Consider the following 22835-nt stretch of genomic DNA (forward strand, 5'->3'; position numbering starts at 1 on the left):
AATTGTAATGCAAGGATTACCACTATAAATGCAAAATGAGCTCTCGCTTCATTTCTCTGGATTGCAATTTAGAAGTAATTAGAAGCATGGCAAAGGGATATTGGAATATGAACTAGCCTCTGTCCGTTCCGTCCTCCCATTTTTCTATTCTGTATCAAAAAAGAGGGAAATGCTGGTCCAAACAGTTTCATGGAGGGAATGAAGTAAGAGATAGGAGGGCTAATGGATATGTGAAAAGGAGGCATGTTGGTGGAGGCCACATCAGGAGGGTTCCAGGTTTGCAACAGTTTTCCCAGATAAAACTTTCATCGCACAATAGGCCTGTGTAAACCCTTTGGAAGAGACGCTTCAGAAAGCATAAAAGCTTCTCTTTTTGAAACATTAAAGGCAGCTGCATTTGTCCAAACGCTTTGAAAGCTGCCCACAGCTTTCTCCTTATGCTTCCAGTGGTACATTCATTTCCCAGGATTGGGGGGGGGGGGATGTTGTCTTCTTACTAAAGCTAGCTGTGTGTTCTCACTGCTTATCCCATATTTAATTTTTAGCCATATAAAAAACAAATTAAGGAGAAGCTACACAATGACTTTTGAATAGCAATACTGGGCAGCTTTGACCTACAAGAACTCTAGTGCTGTTTCCTCATCGGTGTTTGACAGTGTCTTCTAAAAATATTTCAATCATTGGTTGTCAATGAGGAGAAAGCTCAAAAAAGCTACAATGGAAAAATGGTCTTAGAGATGGATCCCACCTACAAGCTATCAAACCCATCTCCTTATTCATCGCACCTAGAAACGTGACAGAGGAAGAAAGTAGACACATAGCATTCATGTTGATAAGGAGAAGAACACGCATGTACAATGTTGCATTTCGCAGATTAATCCCCGACTTTTCTAATTCATTTAGTGCCCCTACAAATTTGCAACGTCACTGAAAAAAGTGACTTATGACTGTTTTTCACACTTATGATAACTGTTGCAGAATCCCCATGGCCACGTGATCAAAATTCAGAGACTGACTCATATTTATGGTGGTGGTAGTAGTGTCCCAGGGTCATGTGATCACCTTTTGCAACCTTCTGGCAAGCAAAATCAAAAAGGGGAGCCAGATTCATTTAACAACCATGTTACTAACTTAACCACCGCAGTGATTCACTTAACCACCCTGGCAAGACAGGTCGTTAAGGCAGGGCAAAATTCAGTTAACAAATGTCTCACTTAGCAACAGAAATGTTGGGTGCTCCGTTGTGGCCGTAAGTCGAGGAGTACCTGTATTTTCTTACACTAACCTATGGACTGAAAACTATTTAGTTTTATTTTTTATTTTTTTAAATCTCTATTCATTCTTTAGGCACTTCTGTTTCTGGCCAGTGTCTCGGGTTTGTGCTTTGCCATCAGTCTAGTTCTTATCTGCGTCTACCTGATCCGTTTTTGCTGCTGCAGTAATGAAGATGAGGAGGAGACGAAGACACAAAGGGTTTGCTGTGTCACCTGGAGCTGTGTGGCTGCGGTTATCATCTGCTGGTAAAGGAAGACTCCCTGTTCCCTAGTAGCTGTCACTTCTAGGCTAGAAATGTGATTTTCTATGAAATAGGCAAGCAGGCGTTGAAGCAAGTTCAGCGTTAGCAAAACCGCCTGGTTTAATCCTCAAGACACGTTTGCAATGCCCAACTTGATTCGGCTTTAAAATAATTTTTAAAGCCGAGGTGGCGCAGTGGTTAAATGCAGCACTGCAGGCTACTTCAGCTGACTGCAGTTCTGCAGTTCGGCTGTTCAAATCTCACCGGCTCAGGGATGACTCAGCCTTCCATCCTTCCGAGGTGGGTAAAATGAGGACCCGGATTGTTGTTGGGGGCAATATGCTGACTCTGTAAACCGCTTAGAGAGGGCTGAAAGCCCTATGAAGCGGTATATAAGTCTAACTGCTATTGCTATTGCTAATTTCTGACAGATATAAAAATCTATATAGGTGGTCCTTGATTTACAACCATCCGCTAGGTGACCATTCAAAGGTACAATGGCGCTGAAAAAATTGACACAGCTATATCACGCTTATGACTTGTTGCAGCATCCCCGTGATCACCTGATCAGAATTCAGCCGCTAAGCAACTGGCATGCATTTGGGACAGTTGCAATGTCTCGGGGAAGCCAAATACACTTAACCGTGTTACGAACTTAACAACCGCACCAACTCACTTAACAACTGCTGCAAGAAAGGTTGTTAAATGGGGCAAAATGCACTTAACAACTGTCTTGCTTAGCATTGGAACTTTTGGGTTCAATTGTGGTCGTAAGGCAAGGATTACCTGTATTGCAGTCCTTAGACTCTGGATCAAATGATTTGAGGAGTTGGTAAGATCCCACCTGGTGGCTACATATCCCTACTCTCTCCAGCATAGTTTCACTTTCAGTCTTAAGGCATGGTAGTCCCGTTTCACTTATTGGACAGCCTTATTGCCATGTTCGGATAGAAACATCTTATGTTCCATTTCCCATGTCTAAAACAGCCTTCTTCAAACTAATGGCCTCCAGATGTTTCAGGACTGTACTTCCCGTAATTCCTAAATAGCACAAAGACATATTGGCCAGAGAATTCTTGGAGTTGTATTCCCAACACCTCTAAAGGACATGAATTTAGGGAAGGTTACTCTTAAACAGTGTTTGATTTCAACTCTCAGAATCTTACATACTGGCTGGGGAACTCTGGGAGATGAAGCTCACCCATCTTCAAGTCACTAAGATGCAAAAAAAAAGTTCATCTGAACCAAACAACCGTTTTCATTGAGGGGAACTGCATATGGAAAATTATAGGCTCATTTCCATAGCTATTATGACAGTTGATTATCTGATGAAATTAATTACTCTGGAAGTGTACATATATTTGTGGTTCTATCTAAGAGTTTCCGGAGGGTGGCATTACATGTGGGCACTCCAACACCTGGAGATTTTTAAGAAGAGGTTACACAACTGTTTGTCTGAAATGGTATAGGGTCTCCTACTTGAGCAAGGGGTTGGATTAGAAGACCTCCAAGGTCCCTTCAAACTCTGATATTCTGTTACAGGTAGGCCTTTAACTTATAATTGCAGTTGGGACCAGAATTTCCATTGCTAAGCAAGGCAGTTGTTAAGTGAGCTGCACTTGATTTTATGACCTTTTTTTTGCAGTGGTTCTTAACCAAATCACTGTTGAGTTAATCACACGGTCATTATTAAATCCACTGATTTTGCTTGTCAGAAGCCAGATGGGAAGGTTGCAAGTGACAATTACATGGCATTAAGACCTTTGCAATTATTGGGCAATTGCCAAGTGCCCAAATTTTGATCATGTGACCCTGGAGATGCTGCACTGGTTGTGTGAAGACTACTTGTAAGTCAGTGACATTGTAATTTCAAACAGTCACTAAACAAATGGTTGTAAGTCATGGACTACTGGTATTACTAAGAGTGATCAAAGATACCATTTCTCCGTCCAAAATTATCTAATGTTTAAGTAATCTCTGAATCCCAGACAGTCGTTAAGGATAATGATAAAAGAAAAGGGGAACTATGGTCTAAAACATTGACAAGTAATAGATTGGGGATCAGCCAGTTGGCAGCATCAGGTCAATTTTGCTTGAGCTCAGATCTAGTTAGTATTTGAATGGGAGTTCTCCAGAGAATCCCAGGGCTTTGGTGTAGACTGGAAAATGGAAAAGGCTTATTGGAAAAAGGCGGTGACACCATTTCCATACTGCTGCCAAGACAGCTAGATGGGAACGGCCATGAAGTCACCAGCAGCTGAGCTCAACTGAAAAAGGAGTCTTGACTTTAGATGAAGGAAGGACACACTAATCCTTTGCCAAGGTAATGATTTCACAAATAAGGGTCATGCGCAAGACAGTGCTCCTCAATGCATGCATAAATCTACCACACTCAGCCAAGCTCAGCTTCTTGGATTCTAGCATCCTTTACAAGCCAGTCATGCGTAACAAGATTTTCTTTTGGTTTATAAAGCGACGGTTCAATCACGTTGGTTCAGTCAATAGGGCAAGATTAAATTCCTGGTTAATTTAGCAGCGCGGGCTAGAAGAAACTACGTACGGTGCACGTATCAATTGGCAGCTAAGTCGCAATAAAAGTGGCTTTCGTGGGAATTCTACGGTTCCTTCTCTAAGAGAAAAGCTACAAAGGCCAGTTCCTCAATATCCACCCCCTCCAGACATCTACTGTCTAGAATATTATTGGTTTCTCTTTCAAGCCTCTGGTGGTTCTCTCCCATCTCTCATTCATCTCCCATCATCTCCACCCTCCACCCTTCCCCCCCCACTGAAGTGAAGCCACAATGAACCTCTTGTTCCATTCAGAATAAGAAATTGTGTCCCATTCTCTCTATTCCATCACATCCTCACCAGGCCCCTTTGTGTACTTGTTATTCCAGGTCTTGCACTCTCTGCAAACCAGTCCCCAATTTCACTTGTTTCTACTGCTGTCCCCCTTCAGCTTCCCTCCCTCCCCCACTCTACCCCTCGCCTACACTCACACACAAACTGGGGCTTAGCTTAGCTATGCTATTAGGCAAAGGTTTGAAATACTCATCTGTATTCCATCATTTCTACATCAAAAATCTGCTCTTCCGAGCTGGAAAGGTAAAAGGAAGGATTGGCAGAGGTTGTAGATCTGCACCAGGTAGGTCGGAGACAGACATGACATTCCTGGAATAGTAGAACAGCAAAGGAAGAGCTCTTGTTCTCTTCTTGCTACACTTGAATTCAGTTATCTGGCTGAGCTGTCATTTTTTTCTTTCTTATCATGCCCTGTTCCACCTTTGCAGCTCTGTAGATCTGGATGTCCTCAGGTGGGACCAGGAGAGGCAGGAGATTAAACATGTATCAGGATGCTTAACGTACACATCTGTGCCAGACCCTGGGATGAAAACTCCCAAAGATAGGATTTGCACCTTCACAACATCCTTCTGCTGCCCCTGTCAGTTTTGCTCTGTCATAGCTGGCTGCAGATAGCGTCGTCTTTATAAAACTCACAGTGCTTAAAAAAAAAAAATCAGTGAATGCTTAGAGTGAATAACGATACTTGTAAATCAGTGGTGGGATTCAGCCAGTTCGTACCACTTCGGGAGAAAATGGTTGTTAACTTTCTGAGCAGTTTGGTGAACTGGTTGTTGGAAGAAATCATTTGGACAGAGAACCGGTTGTTAAATTATTTGAATCCCACTACTGCTGTAAATGCATCCCTCTTTTAAAGAATGAAAGGTGTGCGGCACACACACACACACACACACACACACAAACACACAGACACACACATGGCCAACCATCAAAACTGATGACGGAACTGACATCCCAATGCATGTATTTTTGTCAATTTCTACTTGAATGAAGCTGAAAGGAAGGACTCGTCTTGGGGTGGGGGAGAGATCTGTTACAATTCCTGTTTTAACACTTTGTTCGTTCTTACATAAAGGAAAACCGCTTAAAAGTTCCTCCTTTCCCCCTTCACTCTGCCATTCATTCCCTCGGCAGCTTTTTCTGCGGAGTTTTCCCAAGGAGAGCCTGCTAGTAAAAGGAGGTCATAACAGCTTCGCTTCTGAGAAGCTGCCGGATGTTTTAACAGAATGTTTAAGCTCCAAATGGAGCGTGTTGTACTTACTACAAAATAGTAACAACGTAAAAACACATTTGCTGAACAGACATTAGTGGGCAGAAGGGAAGCAGCATGGTGTTAGTTTTATAGCCAACTTGTAATATATTTATATGCTTTCAGACTAGAAGTCAAGATTCTTCCATCTACACACACACACACACATACACACATGCACACCCACACTAACCCACACCCACACTCCTTCAAGCTTCAAGAGGTTGCTGAAATTAGCAAAATAAGCAATATTAAAGCATATCCTGATCATCTGTACACAGAGGACATGGATATGAGCAGAGGTGGGCTTCAAAAATTTCAGCAACGGGTTCTCTGCCTGGTTGCTGGGTGGGTGTGGCCATGGTGGGCGTGGCCTAATCGGCCTCCTGCACCACAGCAGGGGTGGTGGTGTTTCACCTTCTCCAGGCTCCAGACTTTCCTCAAGCCTCTGGGCCAGTGGTGGGTTTCCAATTCCGTTCCAACCAGTACGGTTGGAAAGGGCCCGGCGTCACCCACATGGACACTTGCAGTGCACACACATAAGCGCCCAGTGAGCACATGCGTCATACTTACCTGCGACGCTTCCGCAAGCCTCCGTGACGCTCTAGTTGCTTGGCAGAGCGTTGCGCAGGCTCCGTATGCGCCATGCACGTGCGCAGAAGCGCCAAAGGCTTAAAGGATAGGTAAGGAGCTCGGGCGGGCAGTGGGCCCTCCAGAACACCATACCAGAACGGTAGCCAGTGCTCCAGGGAGGCTCCGGTACACCCGTACGGGGGCGTACCATCTGCAACCCACCACTGCTCTGGACCCTCCGGAGGCCAGAAAGAGACCCGTTTCCAGTCTTCTAGGAGGCCCATTTTTCCCCCTTCCTGAGCCTCCGTGTGGGCCCTGTACTTACATCGCATCCAAAACAGGCTGCGTTGAGACTCCTGGGAGGGGTGGGATAAGGTGCGGGGGTGAGGTGGGAGGGGCCAACCAGGAGTGGGATTTGGAGGTTCTGCGAACAAGCCATAATGTTAGCTACAGGTTCTCTCGAAACCTGGTGAACCCGTAGCAGCCCACCCCTGGATATGAGAAAATGAAGTGGAATGCTAGAAGCAGTATGTAGTACAGCTAGTCCTTGACTTACAAAGATTTCTTTAGTGGCAGTTTGAAAATACAGTGGCACTGAAGAAAGGTGAATTACAACCGGGTCCTTGCATTTATGACCATTGCAGCATCCTCACGGTCACATGATCTAAACTCAAATACTTGGCAACCAGCGTGGATTTAGGATGAATGCAGAATCTCGGGATCATATGATTGCCATTTGCAACTTTCCTAGCCAGCTTCCAACAAGCAAAGACAACGTGGAAAGCCAGATTCACTTAACAGCTGCACGATTCACTTAATAACCACAGTGATTCACTTATCAAGTGTGACAAAAAGGTCATAAAATCAGGCATGACTCACCTCACAACTGTCTTGCTTTGTAATGGAAATTCTAACCCAATTTGGGGTTGTAAATCAAGGACTATCTTTTAGAGCCTAATTCTGATACAGCCAAATAAATTGAAGTTAATCTGCCTATTGAGAGCCAAAATTCAGTGTTAAATTACAGGCAGTGGAGGGCACTACCACAGAATTTCTCAACCTTGGCAACTTTAAAAAGTGTGGACTACAACTCCCAGAATTCCCCAGCCATCATACGACAGCATATGCCTTTTCTCTGCCACGTATAAACCTGTTTCGATTGAGCCACATGTAGCACTTAACCATATCTGAATTGTTTGCATTCGGTTAAGTGCATAACATGAAAGCCGATTGTAGTTTGTTCAATAAATTGGAATGTGTGAATCCTGCTATAGAATCCTCACTCCTAGCCTTTCCTTCCTAACCTAAGCTTTATGAAGCCACTCTCTTCCCAAAACCATAAAAAAGGAACATTTGCATATATCAAAGAATTTGAGAGTCTGCGTTCTTAGATTACAGCCTTGTTGACTGTACGGGTAGTCCTCAATTTACAACCATAATTGAATCCAAAATTTCTGTTGCTAAGTGAAACATTTGTTAAGTGAATTTTGCCCCATTTTATGATTTTTCTTGCCACAGTTGTTAAATCAATCTCTGCAGTTTTTAAGTCTGTAACACAGTTGTTAGGTAAATCCTGCTCCCCCATTGATTTTGCTTCTCAACAAAGGGGATCACATGACCCCCGGGACACTGCAATGGTCATAAATATGAGTCAGTTGCCGAAGCATCTGAATTTTGATCATGTGACCATGGGGATGCTGCAATAGTTGTAAATGTGAAAAACGGTCATATTACTTATTTTCAGTGATGTAACTTTGAACGGTCATTAAATGAACTGTTGTAAGTTGAGGGCTACCTGTAAATTTTTTCATTTCCAACATGTCAACCTTCCCAACAGATCTATTAGAAATTCCCGATGTTAGAAATTCTGGAAATTATATTTCCGTTACATGTTAAAGTCCAAAGGTTGAATCCCTAAATAAGGGATTTTTTTAAAAAAAAAAAGTGTGGGGGGGGGAGTTTTTCTAAAGATAATAGAAATCATCAAAAGGTGCCTAAAATCCCTGGAAATCTCACTTAGAAATAAACATCAAACATTTGGTAATACAGACAAGCTATCAATTGTGCACCTGTTACGTGATTTATATGGCTGCCCATTGCACCTTTGTGACTCTGAGTGTCCACTTAAAGAAAAAAAAAATATCCAGAACTAATTAGACCTTGCCAATTAAGCAAAAGGAAGGCTAAAACCACTGAAGATCCTTGAATCTACATTTTTCAAATCATTCATTGCCACCAGCGTCTTCCTCCTTTTCCCTTTGCAAAATTTTGGAAACCAGCTCAACGTGTAAGACAACCAAACTAAGAGATGGAAAACATATTTGGTCTGGTGGGAGCAACTTTTTGTTCAGGGCATCCCTTGGGCTATGTTATATGAGTCTTCCTTCCCCGATTTGGGACTCTTTAAAAAGTGTGGGACATTACATCCTGTAACAGCCAACAACAAGCTGCGGGAGGCAGAACCCTGCATAGTTGGGAGGGTACAAGCTGACAACGATTGTGTGATACCACAATACTTGCCTCAATCGTTTGGCCCAAATTGGTTCAGCAGGAAAACTTGGCAAGCAATCTCCCTGCATCTTCCTCTGTGTGTGTTTGTGTGAGAGAGACGGGGGGGGGGGGATTGAACTAACCCCCATCACCAAATCTACCATCTTTTCCTTCAATTCTTCTCCATCTCTGGAGGGAAAACTGTGAGGGGTTTTTGTTAACCCCACCACCCCCATTTTTTAAACAGAAAAAAGTCTAGCTTCTGTCCTCTACCCCCTTTCCCCCCTCAACACCCCATCCCTGTCCTGATTTGACAAGGGTCGTATTGGGGTCCATTCCCAGCCGCTTTGGGAACAAGCCCAGCAACCATAAAAATAAGGCAGCCATTCATGAGGAGGCTGGGCCCATTCATGGCCGGAACAATGGTGCCTCTGTCTACTTCCTTGGTCCCAGTTGGGGTAGGCTAAGGGTGGATGGGGACGGATTGCTTAAAGACATTCTGCCCCACCACACAATCCTTCCAAATCCTTCCCACAGTAAAGAGCCTTGACAATGGAGGCAGGATCGGCCCATAGAGCGGGGAACAAAAGCTGTTGCTAGGGGCGTCCTAAGAGCCGGCTTTAGCCTTATGGACCAGGCCTTTTACATACAGTCTGTCCCCGTTTATGCTAATGGCACTTTGTTACCTTCACCTTACCAGCAAGGCTGTTCACTAGTCATTCTCATGAATGGCAGCCTGTGATCCTGGTTCAAGGCCGGGTGAGCCGAGGATATTTACTACTGGCGGCCTAATAACAAGAGAGGGCCCAAGTTCTGCAAGAGATGGGTGAAGGGAAGGATTTGGGCCACTCTTTTCCATCACAATGGGAGAAGCCACAACATTAAAAAGAGAAATACCTCCCCCCCCCCGTCCCCTCCCCTGGTCTCTCTCTTTCTTTCTCAGGGAAGATTAAGAGTTTTGAATGGTTTGAATGATCCACGTGAATCTATGCTAGTTTGCTTGCAATTTATGTACCACACTTAATAGTTGGGCATAATGTGTGACGCTATCTATAGGTAGTTCTCGATTTATGACTACACTTGAGCCCAAAATTTATGTTGCTAAATGAAACATTTGAGTGAGTGAGTTTTGCCCCATTTTACGAGCTTTCTTGCCACAGTTATGAATCACTGCAGTTGTTAAGTTAGTAATACGGTTACGTGAATCCGGCTTCTCCATTTGACTTTGCTTGTCAGAAGTTCACAAAAGCTGATCACAAGACACTGCGACACTGCAACTGTCATAAATATGAATCAATTGCCAAGCATCTGGATTTTGATCACACGGCCATGGGGATGCTGCCTAAGTGTGAAAAACGGTCACTTTTTTTCATTGCCCTTGTAACTTTGAACAGGCAGTAAATGAACTGTTGCAAGTCGAGGACTATCTGTATTATGATTTGAATAACAAATATTGGTGGTATTCAGCCGGTTTGGACCAGTTCGGGCAAATTGGTAGTGGCGACCTGCAGGTTGCCCCCCCCCTGGCTCTATGCCGCCCTGAGCCACATTTCCTAAGCTGCATGCATGTGTGCAAGCCATGTGTGCAAGCCATGTGCACAAGCAAAGCACATGCATGGAAGGCACGCATGCTCATGAAGCAAGTATGCATACACGTGCACTCACAGTTTCGGTGCGCAGCGAACTGGTGATAAAATTTTATGAAGCCCACCTCTGATAACAAATCATGGTTATAAAAGAAGTCTTAGCTTAGAGTTATGAGTAATCCTAAAAGGGATGCTTCCTTAGCCATTCAGAAATTACATGCTGGAAAAATTCAAAAATAAGATGGAGAGTCACAACAAGCCATTAGATGAGAGAGGAGATGAATTCTTATCCCAAGTGGGTGTGTTGTTGTTTTTTTGGAAATATGAACAGCCCTGAAACTAGGAAACCATGGAGTTAGAGGTTTTTTAAATAATCCTAATCTTTGAATATTTCTTCTTTTTTTAAATACTTTTTCCACAACCATTTCTTCCCCAGCAACTGTTTTTTTCCACTACTGTAGTAAAAAGAAATAACAGATGGGGGAAGGGTTAGAAAACTGAAAGCGAGATATAGAGAAGAAAAGACCCCTTCATATTCCTCTATTCAAACTAAGACTTTTCCATTGCTGCTTTTCATTGGAGGCTGTTGAATTGGGGTTTTTTCCCCCTCCTGAGTTTATTTCAGAATCTGATTGTCTTGAACAGGAGAACAAGCTTGAGGTTTTCATGAGTTCAGAGGTGAGGTTAGGACATTCTGCCTGTAGAACCGAGTGGGTAGAAATATCAGCTAAATATTTCATCCTAAAACAATTATATCCTTGGTTTTCTTCTTGCTCTTTTAAAATAAATGGAATTTTCTGCTGCCAAGACATTAGCTTAGCTGTACAATCCTAATTTAATAAGTGGGTTAAATATGGCATAGATATAGGGAGCATTTAAGCAGGAGCAGAAGATTCAGACTTTTATGGATTTGGAAGTTCATAAAATACCCTGTTTCCTCGAAAATAAGACCTCCCCAGATAATAAGCCCCATTGGGCTTTTGAGCAAATGTGCTAAAAATAAGCCCTCCCCTGAAAATATTGCAACACAGCAGCAGCCATGAGGTGACCACATTCGCCGCTTTCTGCACCTCAAAAATAATAAGACCTTTGCAAAAATAAGGCCAAGTGCTTATTTCAGGGGTCAAAAGAAAATAAGACACTGCCTTATTTTTGGGGAAACATGGTATATTTTCCCAGACTAATTCTCCCAAATGTATTTAGCTACAACAATATTCATTCTTCAATCCAGGTAGTCCTCGATTTACTAAACAGTTTGTTTAGTGACCATTCTAAATTACAATGGCACTGAAAAAAATGACTTATGACCATTTTTCACACTTACAATTGTTGCAGCATCCTGCGGTCACGTGATCAAAATTAAAATGCTTTGCAACTTAATGTCATATTTGTGACAGTTGCAGTGTCCCAGGGTCATGCCTTTTGTGACTTTCTGACAAAGTCAATGGGGATGCTAAATTCACAGCAATCATATTACTAACTTAACAAGTGTAGTGATTCAGTTAACAACCATGGCAAGAAAGGCTGTAAAATGGGACAAAACTCACTTAATAAATCTTATCGCTTAGCAATAGAAATTTTGGGCTGTGCTCGTAAGTTAAGGACTTCCTGTATTCAATCTTCAAAGGCAGCTGGTTTATGGGATGGGACACTGGAAGTTGCATACCAAGTGTCTGGAGCTTACCAGGTTAAAGTCTATGGAAATTCTCAGTCATCCAAGTCATGGTTGTCCCAAAGGTGCTTTTTTCAAGAAGCAACTGGACTTTCTGGTTTTTCTTTGAAGACGTTTAGCTACTCATGCAAGAAGCTTCTTCAGCTCTGACAGGTCTGACTCTGATTCCCCACCATCCAGTCAAAGCTTCTTGGATGAAAAGAAAGTCCAGAAAGTGCAACCGTAATAAGTACATGCCAGTTTCCAAGTGTTTGAATTTTGACCATGTAATCATGAGGATGTTACATCAGTCATAAGCGTGAAAAACAGTCATAGGTCACTTTGTGACTTTGAAGGTGACTAAACAAACTGTGTTAAGTCAAGGATTACCTGTATATTATTAAACACCAAGGTGAAATTAATCCTCCATTGGTATCTTCTTGATGTGATTCACTTTCCACTAGAACTCAATATCCAAATTGGTCCTGGAAGAGCTCAAAGGAACTATGTTTCATCAGTGCTAAAAGCCAATCTGTTCTGAGTGAAACATAAAGTGCTACTTTATCACCTTCAAGGACCCAGAGCTCCTCCACTCTTTTAAGACTTGAGAAAATCTGAGATTTGCCTATGGTTGCCAGATCCTTATTTTATGACTAGACAGAGTCCAGCTTTCTCTATAAATGCCCTCTTTGAAATGCTTATTGTGCAGAGATGGGACTCGCAATTAAATATCCTAAAACCACCTGTTTTTAAGCAGGCTTTTTAAATAGTTGGTTTTATTGGCTAATTTCAGTTGTTTTAAATTGTTGCTTTAAATCATTTTTAATATTTCAGAGTTAAGTTAATGGGTTTTTTCCCCCTAAACTGCTGAGAAACCATAGTGGTTGGCAGTATGATAAGCTGTATAAACAATACAATAATCAGCATGCAGACATAGCACAGGACACAGTAGGCAAAGGAGTAATTGGTTAATTAGTTATTTTATGGTTCATTGTGTTATATGAACTGGTAATTAGGTCAGTTTAATAAAGCATAAGACAGGTTAACCATGGGTATATATATTGAATGAACTCAACCAATGTTTTGTTTTATTACCACAACATTATTATGTTAAGCAAATCATTGCACTACATATTTTAAACTACCTGTAGTCCTTGACCTACAATAGTTCGCTTAGTGACTGTTCAAAGTGGCACCAGAAAAGTAACTTATGACCATTTTTCACCTCTATGACCATTGCAGCATTCCCATGGTCAAGTGATTTACATTCAGATGCTTGACAACTGGTTCATATTTATGACAGTCGCAGTGTCATGTGACTATCTTTTGCAACCATCTGACAAACAAAATTAATGGGAAAATCGGCTTCACTTAACAACCATGTTACTAATTTAACAACTGCAGTGATCCACTAACAAATCTGGCAAGAAAAGTCATAAAATGGAACAAAAACAACTTTCTCACTTAGCAACATCAATTCTGAGCTCAATTCTGGTCATAAATCGAGGACTACCTGTATTTTAAGGTGATGTGCAATTCTAAAAGGAATAGAAGGAACATACCTGTACTGCAATATTCTCTGATTATTCTCAAAGAATTGCTTGACTGTTGTAACAGAAACTTCCCCTTACCTGTTTTACAAAATTTTATTGAATGCATTTACTACACTAGGCTACAATATGGCTGATAAAGTAAATCACTCAAGGTTACAATGATACTGAAATAAATGACTTATGACTGGTCCTTGCACTTATGACCATCGCAGCATCCTCACAGTCACAAAATCAAAATTAAGGTGCTTAGCAACTGTCATGTATTTATGATGGTTGCAACATCTTTTGGGTCATGTGGTTGCCATTTGCAGCTTTTCCAGCTGGCTTTGCCTAACTCTGCCCACTGCCAGGAGTTCGATCCTGACCAGCTCAGCCTTCCATCCTTCCAGCGTTGGTAAAATGAGGACCCAGCTTGTTGGGGTAAATACGCTGACAATACTGTAAAAACAATGCTCAGAGAATGCTGTAAAGCATTGTGGAGCGGTATAATATGTCCAAGTGTGATTGCTATTGCTATTACTACCTGCATTATGTGATAGTAGACCTGTGATTAATTTATGATTAGAGTATCCTGAAAGCAGGCAATAGTGTTAATTGAATAAAGTGGGGTCATTTAATCATGGGTAAATGTCATGAGATCACTACGTATATTTTTATCTAGTTCTAACTAGGACAATTCTGTACTTCTTTACATCATTGTTATTATCCTATTTTAATAGCTTTGAAGTTCTTTCCGTTATAAATTGTCTAGCATGATATCTTGAATCCTTATTAATAGTCCTTAATTACTAAAGAAATACCAGGAACATAAGTACTCCTTTGGTAATTCTCTTTTAATGTAGCACTATCGGTTTCCTGCTAGTGGAGTGTGACTGATTTATAACTGGCCTCTTACCGAAGCAACTGCTGGTTCCATTTGATAGAGCTATAAGGTTGTTTTTATATATAGAAGAGGATGGGAGTTCTATCCATCTGCAATCCCCATTGTTGCCATATTAGTGCTTCATTATATGCTAGAATATGGTTCCCACGGCAATAGCTTGCAGCAGACATTTTGTTATGAGGATAACATTTATTGTATATGCCATTGCGGTTAAATTGATATAATACGCTACATCAAAAGCAAAGAAACCACATTAGGTGGTCTGATGCAAGAATCCAGCCAGAGAATAGATATGTATATCATCGCTAAACAAGGGATATTACTTGAGCTGACATACTGTGTGAATCTAGTTATCCCACTTTCTAAGTCATGATGTGTGGTTTGGCATGCTGTATGGCCCCAGCCAAATATTATTTTTTCATCAAAGCTTAATAAAAATAAATCCAGTTTAGTACAGCAACAATTTAAAGTCTCTGTTGTTAGAGTGATACTAAAGATTCCAACATGTTTGTATCCTCTTCATTATCAAATCCTTTCTTCTATTTTGTATGGCAGTGATGGCTAACCCTTTTGCCATTGCATGCCAAAAGCAGGGGGAGCGTGGGGGGTCGGGCGTGTGCATGCCCTCCTCCGCACATGCATGTGCGACCCCCACCCCACCCTCCCACCCCGCTTTTGAGGCACGGTGGACCTGTTTTTCGTCCTGCTCAGGCTCCAGAGACTTTCTAGGAACCTGGAGAGGGTGAAAACGGCCTGCCCTACCCCCTACCCCCGGCCCATTTTCTGACTTCTGGATTGCCCATAGGGTCGTTTTTCGCCCTCTGGAGGCTTCAGGGAAGCCCCCTAAAGCCTCCAGAGGGCGAAAAATGGGCAAAAAGTGAAGGCCAAAATCAGCTGGCCAGTGTGCCATGTGCTCTGGAGCTGACGGGACAATGTCTTACGTGCCCTAAGAAATGGCTCCACATGCCATGTGTGGCACGTGTGCCATAGGTTCACCATTACGGTTCTAGGGAGATATCTGAGATTATAGTAAAATATATTTCTAAGTTGCTTCTCTCCTTGGTTAGTTTCCATCCTTTGTCTTGCCTTTTGGTGCTTTGGAAAATAGTTTGACTCGGGTAGGTTCCAGCAGCCACTACTGCCAGTTTTGCTTGCAGACGTGCAGTCTGTGTATGCTTAATTCACACTGTGCACGCTAGCGCAGTACAATAAAAATTGTTATGCGGATGTGCAGAAGCCAAAAACAAGAGGGCAGCACCATAGGTGCCACCAAGAGAACCGGTTTGGGGGCTTGGCAGGCCTGGGTCACTGCCAGTTCCAGTGACCCAGACCGCCAAACCACTGCCAATTCACCTGAACTGGGCCAAACCGGTAAGAACTCACCAATGGTTTGACTCCTCGTCTTTGCATGAAATATTGGAACTGCTATTGTGTCTATCCTAGTCCTTCTTTTCACTCGACAAGACATATCCAATTCCTGCAACGTACTTTGTATATTTTTGCCTCCAGCCCTCTGATTATACTCTTCTCTGCACTCTTTCCAGAGTATCAACATCTTTTTATACTGTTGTGACCAGAACTGGATGCAGTATTCCAAGTGTGGTCTTACTAAGGCTTTGTAAAGTAATACTAAATCTTCCCATGATCTTGATTCTATCCCTGTGTTAATGCAGCCTAGGATTGCATTGGCTTTTTTGCTACTGCTGTACACTGTTGACTCATATTTAAGTGATTGTCCACTAGGATTCCAAAACCCCACTTTACAATTATTGGCATGAAGCCAAATTTCACATAATCTCTACTTATACAGTTGGTTTTTCTTACCTAAGTATAAAATCTTACTTTTATCTATGTTGAATTTCATTTTGTTATTCAAGTCTGTCAAGATCTTTTTGGATCTTGAGCCTGTCTTCTGGGATATTGGTTACTCTTGCCAGCTTTGTGTTGTTTGCAAATTTGATGAGTTCCCCTTCTATTCCTTCATCTAGATCAGGGGTATCAAACTCGCGGCATCACAGCGGCATCACGTGATGTATCAGGACTTTTTCACCCTTCGCTAAACTAGGAGGAGGCGGGGCCAGCACATGACGCAACCGGCCCACAGGCAGCGAATTTGACACCCCCAACTAGATCATTTATGAAGCATACTGGGCCTAAAACAGAATCCTGGGGTACCCCACTGCTTACTTCCCTCCATGTTGATATAGGTCTTTTGAGGACTACACATTGAGTATGATTTGTCAGCCAGTTACAAATCCAACTGGTGGTGTTGCTCTCTCCCATTTTTCTAGCTTACCCAGAAGTAGTTTGTGCTCTACGTTATCAAATGCATTACTGGAATCTAAGTGTACTATGTCCACAGCATTTCACTGATCCACTACTTTAATCACTTTGTCCAAGAATGAAATAAGGTTTATTTGGCATGATCTGGTTTTGACAGATATTATAATAAAAATGTTTCTCTGTTTTATCCAAAACTTTTATAGAAAGACTCTTGAAATTTTTTAATGTAATTGTCCTGGAGCAAAATAAAATTAGTTGCCTGCACCTTTAATAATGGTCACAGTAGGAAGGAAGCAGTCTTCTAGCCAAAAATCAGGAGGAATCTGATAGCACATTTTCAAGCTAACCCTTTTATTAATCTAAAATTTTGTGAGCTGTAGATCATTCATCAGATGCAAGGAAGTCTTTTAATAAAATGTGATAGTCTGAAAAGGTGCTGCCAGCCTCCATCTGATTTTTATCCATGGTGTAAAAAAAAAAAGGGAAATTCAGTAAGTGGATTTTTCTCTGCAGGTAGCATCTACCTCATTTTTCTGTTCTCTTCAGCTCTTCACATAGCAAGAATGCTTTTGTTTCCCTGCCATTGGCCATCCTGTTATAATTCACTGAAGATGTCAGGCTTTCCATTAATCACCACCTTAGGTGCAAAAAAGTAATGAAGGCAAAGGCAAGTATTTGAGGAGGAACATTTTAAAATCTTCAACTGGGTCAGGAATAGGTACATTTCAAAAGCTCAGAAGTTCCTTGGGCTAATATTAACTGTTTCGGGAGAATATCATCTTATGTGATAATTGTTTTTAATTCTTAAAACAGCAGGTCAAGTCCCTGCCCATTTCACCCTGTAATATTCACACTGATTAACATCAGCTCTTCAAATCTCAACCAGGATACAGGTAGTCCTTGACTTACCACAGTTCATTTAGTGGCCATTCAAAGTTTCAACAATGTTGGAAAACATTGCAGCATTCCACAATGGCAAATGACATATATTTATGATGGTTGCAGAATCCTGAAGTCGCGTGGTCACCTTTCCCGACCTTTTGACAAGCAAAGTCAAAATGGGGGAGTTAGATTCACTTAACAACTGTGTTACTCACTTAACAACTGCAGTGGTTCATTTAACAACTATGCAAGAAAGATCATAAAATGGGGCAAAACTCACTTAACAACTGTCTCATTTAGCAACAGAAATGTTGGGCTCAACTGTAGTCATAAGTTGAGAACTACCTGTATTTTCAAACCTTCATGAAGATTAAAGTAAGATTTGCGTTACCATTGTCCTAATGATGTCTGCCGCAAACTGATGATGATGCTGCTGATGATGATGATGACAGAATGACAAAAGAATTCTGCATATTTATATTTGTGTTGTGATGTTCCCTGCACGTATGAAAGAAACATAATGTCACAACACTTCATTCATCATTCCACCACCCCCACCCATTCCAGTTTATCTCTCCAGCTACCCATGAAATAACCAATTACCCACATGAAAATGAGTGGGGGCATTTTTTCCTCTTTCTCTTGCTAATAATAAGATCTCATCTTAGTTCCAGATCAAACAGAAAAATCTACATACTCATGTGCCCTTCCAAATCCTTCTCCAGATCTCAATGTGGGAGGAGCCAAAATGTTTGGCCCATTTGCAGATTGTTCTGGATTGTAATGTGAAAGTACCAATTCTACCCCTTTTGAAAAACCAGTCCGTGAAAAATCAGGCAAGTGTTTTTTATGTGGAGGAATGGGCTTAAAATTAGAAAGATATGCAGTACATTCCACCTTTAAGGTTGCAATATAGTTATATACTAAAATGTGTATCTCTGCAATAGATAGCCCAGACGCTTATATAGTAAGACCCCTGTTCATAGAAGTCTTAGTCTGTGTGGATGGATGAGCTATGCAATTCTCTTGCTCTTTGGAGTGCATTGTACCAAAAAGCCAGGTGGCTAGGAAATATATTTAGCATAAAGACCTTTATTCATTTAGCCCAGGGAGAAATAGCCAGATGGTCAGAGATAGTTCATCAGCCAGATGCCATCCATTGCAGTGCAGAAATCTTCCTGGAGCCATGAACGATTATTTGTTCATTAATCTGAACAGCACTGGTTCAAACTAAAGGACCAGAGTCTCTTGGTTTTCTGGATTGGTAGAGACATTTTGTGAATTAGGATTGGGAGCCAAGAGATGTTTTCTGAGGAATGCATCTATGGATATAGAAACCAGTCTATCCAGTCCAGAGAGATGGAAGTTGTACACCATATAAGAACATCTCAGGGGTTGCCACAAAGAAGAGGGAGTCAAACTATTCTCCAAGGCACCTGAGTGTAGAACAAGAAGCAATGGGTGGAAACTAATCAAGGAGAGAAACTACTTAGAACTGAGGAGAAATTTCCTGACAGTTAGAACAATTAATCAGTGGAACAGCTTGCCTCCAGAAGTTGTGAATGCCCCAACACTGGAAGTCTTTACAAAGATGTTGGATAGCCATTTGTCTGGAATGGTATAGGATTTCCTGCCTAGTCAGGGGATTGGACTAGAACAGTGGTTCTTAACCTGGGTGATATCGCCCCCCAGGGGGCGATTTTGTTTTTCAGGGGTGCGATGGAACAAGAAGGGGTGACGCAGGGGCGAAGGAAAGGAAGGGGGGTGATATGGGGGCAATGGAGTGAGAAGTTGTGGGGACACTTTTGAGACTTTTTTGTACAGTGAACCGCTGAATATCTGTTGTGCAAAAACATCAGATTGCTCGCTATTAGTGGATTGAACTGTGTTTTAAAATGTTCCTCCAGCTAGCTTCAGTACAGAACGCCGTACATATGTGAATACGCATCGCTTATCTTCATGCGCGTTGCGCAGCAGTCTCTATCACTCTACCCATACAGTGGCATGCCATTGGCCAGAATGGGCAGTGAGGGTGAGAGCTTCTTTCGAAACATTGCATGCTGAGTGGCTGTCCCTTGTGATGTCAGCTGTAATGTCAACGTAACTATTGAAACTGGGTTTATTGATGTCCACATGTCTTTTATAGTGTTCCAGTGCAGTCGAAAATTTAATTTGCAATCAGTGCCTTTTATTTCGAAGACCTCTCAACATGGCCGAGAAGAGGAAATGTCACCAATATTCGACAGAATACCTAAAATTGGGATTCATTCCATCCAATGTACAGCTTCCGTTTTGTCTTCTTTGTGAGAAAACATTTTCAAATGAAGCGATGAAGCCTTCCCGACTGAAAGACTATTGGAAAGAATTCATTCGGATAAAGCCAACAAACCGGTATTGTTTTTCCAATCCTTAAAGGCCAAGTTTGAGGGTCGCAGCACTGTTGAGAAGTTATTTGGAAAATCGTCACTCAACCCCGACAAGGGATTCATTTGTTCCTATGAAGTACCTTTGTTGATAGCAAAATGTGGCAAACCTCACACTATCAGAGAAACACTGATTTTACTAGCAGTGAAACAGATTGTTGCCACCATGTTGGGGCGCAGGTCAAGCACTTTCACGCAATCAATTCCTTTGAGCAATGACACCGTATCAAAAAGAATTGACAAAATGGCTGCTGAAGTGGAAGAAAGTCTTATTGACACCTTGAAAAGTACAGAATTTGTGATGCAGATTGATGAGTCAACAATTCGGGAAAATGAAGCCTTGTTATCGGCTTATGTCCGTTTCATCAATGGAAATGAAGAGATCGGGGAAGAACTGTTATTTGCTCAAAATTTAACCACCTACACAAAAGGTTCTTCGATATTTAAAAAGGTTGAAGAGTTTTTTAATGAGAAAAACACCCCTTTGACAAACGTCGTGACATGTTCAACTGATGGAGCTGCATCCATGGTTGGACGATATCATGGATTTCAAGCTCATCTAAAATTGGTTGTACCTGGAGTTATGACTGTCCATTGCCTCATTCATAGACAGCACCTTGTCTCAAAAAAATTGAGTGGGCATTTACATGAGTCTATACATTATGTCATTAATACTGTGAATAAAATTAAGTCGAATGCCTTGAACAACTGACTTTTTCACAAGCTTTGTGAAAAGTTTGAACGTCTCCTTTTGCACACCGAAGTAAAGTGGCTTTCAAAAGGAAAGTGTTTGCGGCGATTCCACGAACTTTTTGACACAGTTGTCGAATTTCTTGAATCCATTGATCCAAGTCTAAGCAGTTCTCTTAAACTTCAACATCTGGATGTAGCTTATCTCGCAGATGTTTTTGACAAGCTGAATGAAGGGAACATAAAGCTGCAAGGAGATAAAATCAATTTTCTTAAGGCCAAAGGAGTAATCTGCTCATTTATTTCCAACTTGGACCTCCTTGCAAGCAATATGAGTCACCAAGCGCTGTATCAGTTCCCAAGCCTTGGTAATGAACGTCAACTCCAAGCAGAAGATTTGGACATTTTTTTTGCTGCCACTTGAAGCAACTAAAAGAAGATATGGAAACCAGATTCTATGATCTGATAAATCTGGAAGTGCCCACTTGGGTGCTAAATCCTTTCACAGCAGACTTTGCACAACTTCATCCCAAACTGCAAGAGCCACTGACAGGTCTTAAATATGACTGTGAGGCCCAATCACATTTTCAGAGTTACGGCTGTGAAGCTTTTTGGGTGAAAATGAGGAAACTTACCCAATATTGTGGAAGGAAGTTAAGTTGCTTCTTTTAGCCTTTCCTTCCACTTACTTAGTGGAGAGGGGCTTCAGCGCTGTCCAACAGATCCTTTCTAAGTCAAGGAACATGTAGAAGATCACTCAGCACAGCGATTTAAGAATGAGATTAACAAAAATGGTTCCAGACATCAAGAAATTAGCATCAGCTCACCAAGCACAAGGCAGCCATTGGTGTTCTCTTTTTTTTTTTTTTTGCTTTTTGTGCACATACATTTTCTTCGTTAATAATCGTCTCAGCTCTTATCGTTGGATTTGCTTGCATTGGATTTCACGTTCCAGTTTGAGTTTTCGGCTTCGTTTTTGAATTCTTGTTGCGCTCTTTAAAACTTTGTGTGTCTCTTTGTACTTTTTTAGCGTGCACTCCAGTTCGATATTATATTTTCTTGGTTTTATGGTTTCAATTTTTTTTGTTCTGCTCTTCGTGTAAACTTTTTGTGTAGATATATATATATATTTTTCTTCAGTTTAAGGCATTAAATTTGTCTCTCTGATTTTTGTTGCTTTCCTTCTGTAAAAATTTTCTTTGTGTCTTTTTAACCCTTTTTACAGTGTGCATGAATATATATTTTCCTCGAATCTTAATTTAGTTTCAGAGTTTTCGTCTTGAAATTCTTAGTTCCTGCATTGCAGTTTGTTCTCATGGCCTTTTTATATTTCTTTTTGCACCTTAAAATTCATTTGTAATTAAATCCCTAAATGTTACTGTTTTGGGGGGGGGGCATTTCATTTTCTTGCTATTGAATTTTGTTTTCAGTGGTCATTGCATTTAAGTGTCTTGAATAAATAAGATAATAATGAAATACATGTATCACGAAGTTTGGGAGTAAAGTGATGGGTGGTATCAGAATTTTTCACACAGTTGAGCTATGGGAAAAAGACTTAAAATAAATTATTTGCATCGATATGTCCTGATGACAATTTTAAAGAGAACAAAAAATGTATTTGCATAAATTGAAGAATTATTTCCCTGTGTTGTGATTGAGAGGTTATGTTGGGGGAGGAGGCAATGATAATTTCCTCATTGGCTCAAGGAGGCGATTCTTTCAAAAAGGTTAACAACCACTGAACTAGAAGACCTCCAAGGTCCCTTCCAACTCTGCTATTGTATTGTATCTGGTTGAGGCCAAACCAAAGGATCGCCATATACAGATGAGATTTTGTTGTTGAGTTTATTTATAGGCCGCCCTTTTCCCTGAGGGGACTCAGGGCGGCTAACAACTTGTATGGGAAGGGAAGACATACAATAACATAAAAACACAATGTAAAATTAAAATCAAGCAACATTCATTCAACATTCGGGTGGGGGCGAATTATAGTCTTACCCCCAGGCCTGGCGGGATAGCCAGATCTTGAGGGCTGTGCGGAAGGTCTGAAGGGTGGTGAGGGTACGAATCTCCACGGGGAGATCGTTCCAGAGGGTCGGAGCTGCTACTGAAAAGGCTCTCCTCCGCGTAGTTGCCAGCCGGCACTGGCTGGCAGATGGCACTCGGAGGAGGACTAATCTGTGAGATCTTATGG

General features: G+C 41.5%; 1 protein-coding gene across 2 annotated transcripts in view; it reads left to right on the forward strand.

Annotated features, from left to right (window-relative positions):
• Nucleotides 1-22835, forward strand: part of TTYH1 (tweety family member 1) — a 99292-nt gene that overhangs the window by 29323 nt on the left and 47134 nt on the right. For both annotated transcript variants that reach the window (XM_032234533.1, XM_032234534.1), the window contains exon 2: nt 1348-1520. In XM_032234533.1, the coding sequence (XP_032090424.1) occupies nt 1348-1520 (173 nt within the window). The remainder of the gene's footprint in view (nt 1-1347; nt 1521-22835) is intronic.

Source organism: Thamnophis elegans, chromosome Z (genome assembly GCF_009769535.1).
Source record: "Thamnophis elegans isolate rThaEle1 chromosome Z, rThaEle1.pri, whole genome shotgun sequence".
In the NCBI taxonomy this organism is placed as follows: domain Eukaryota; kingdom Metazoa; phylum Chordata; class Lepidosauria; order Squamata; family Colubridae; genus Thamnophis; species Thamnophis elegans.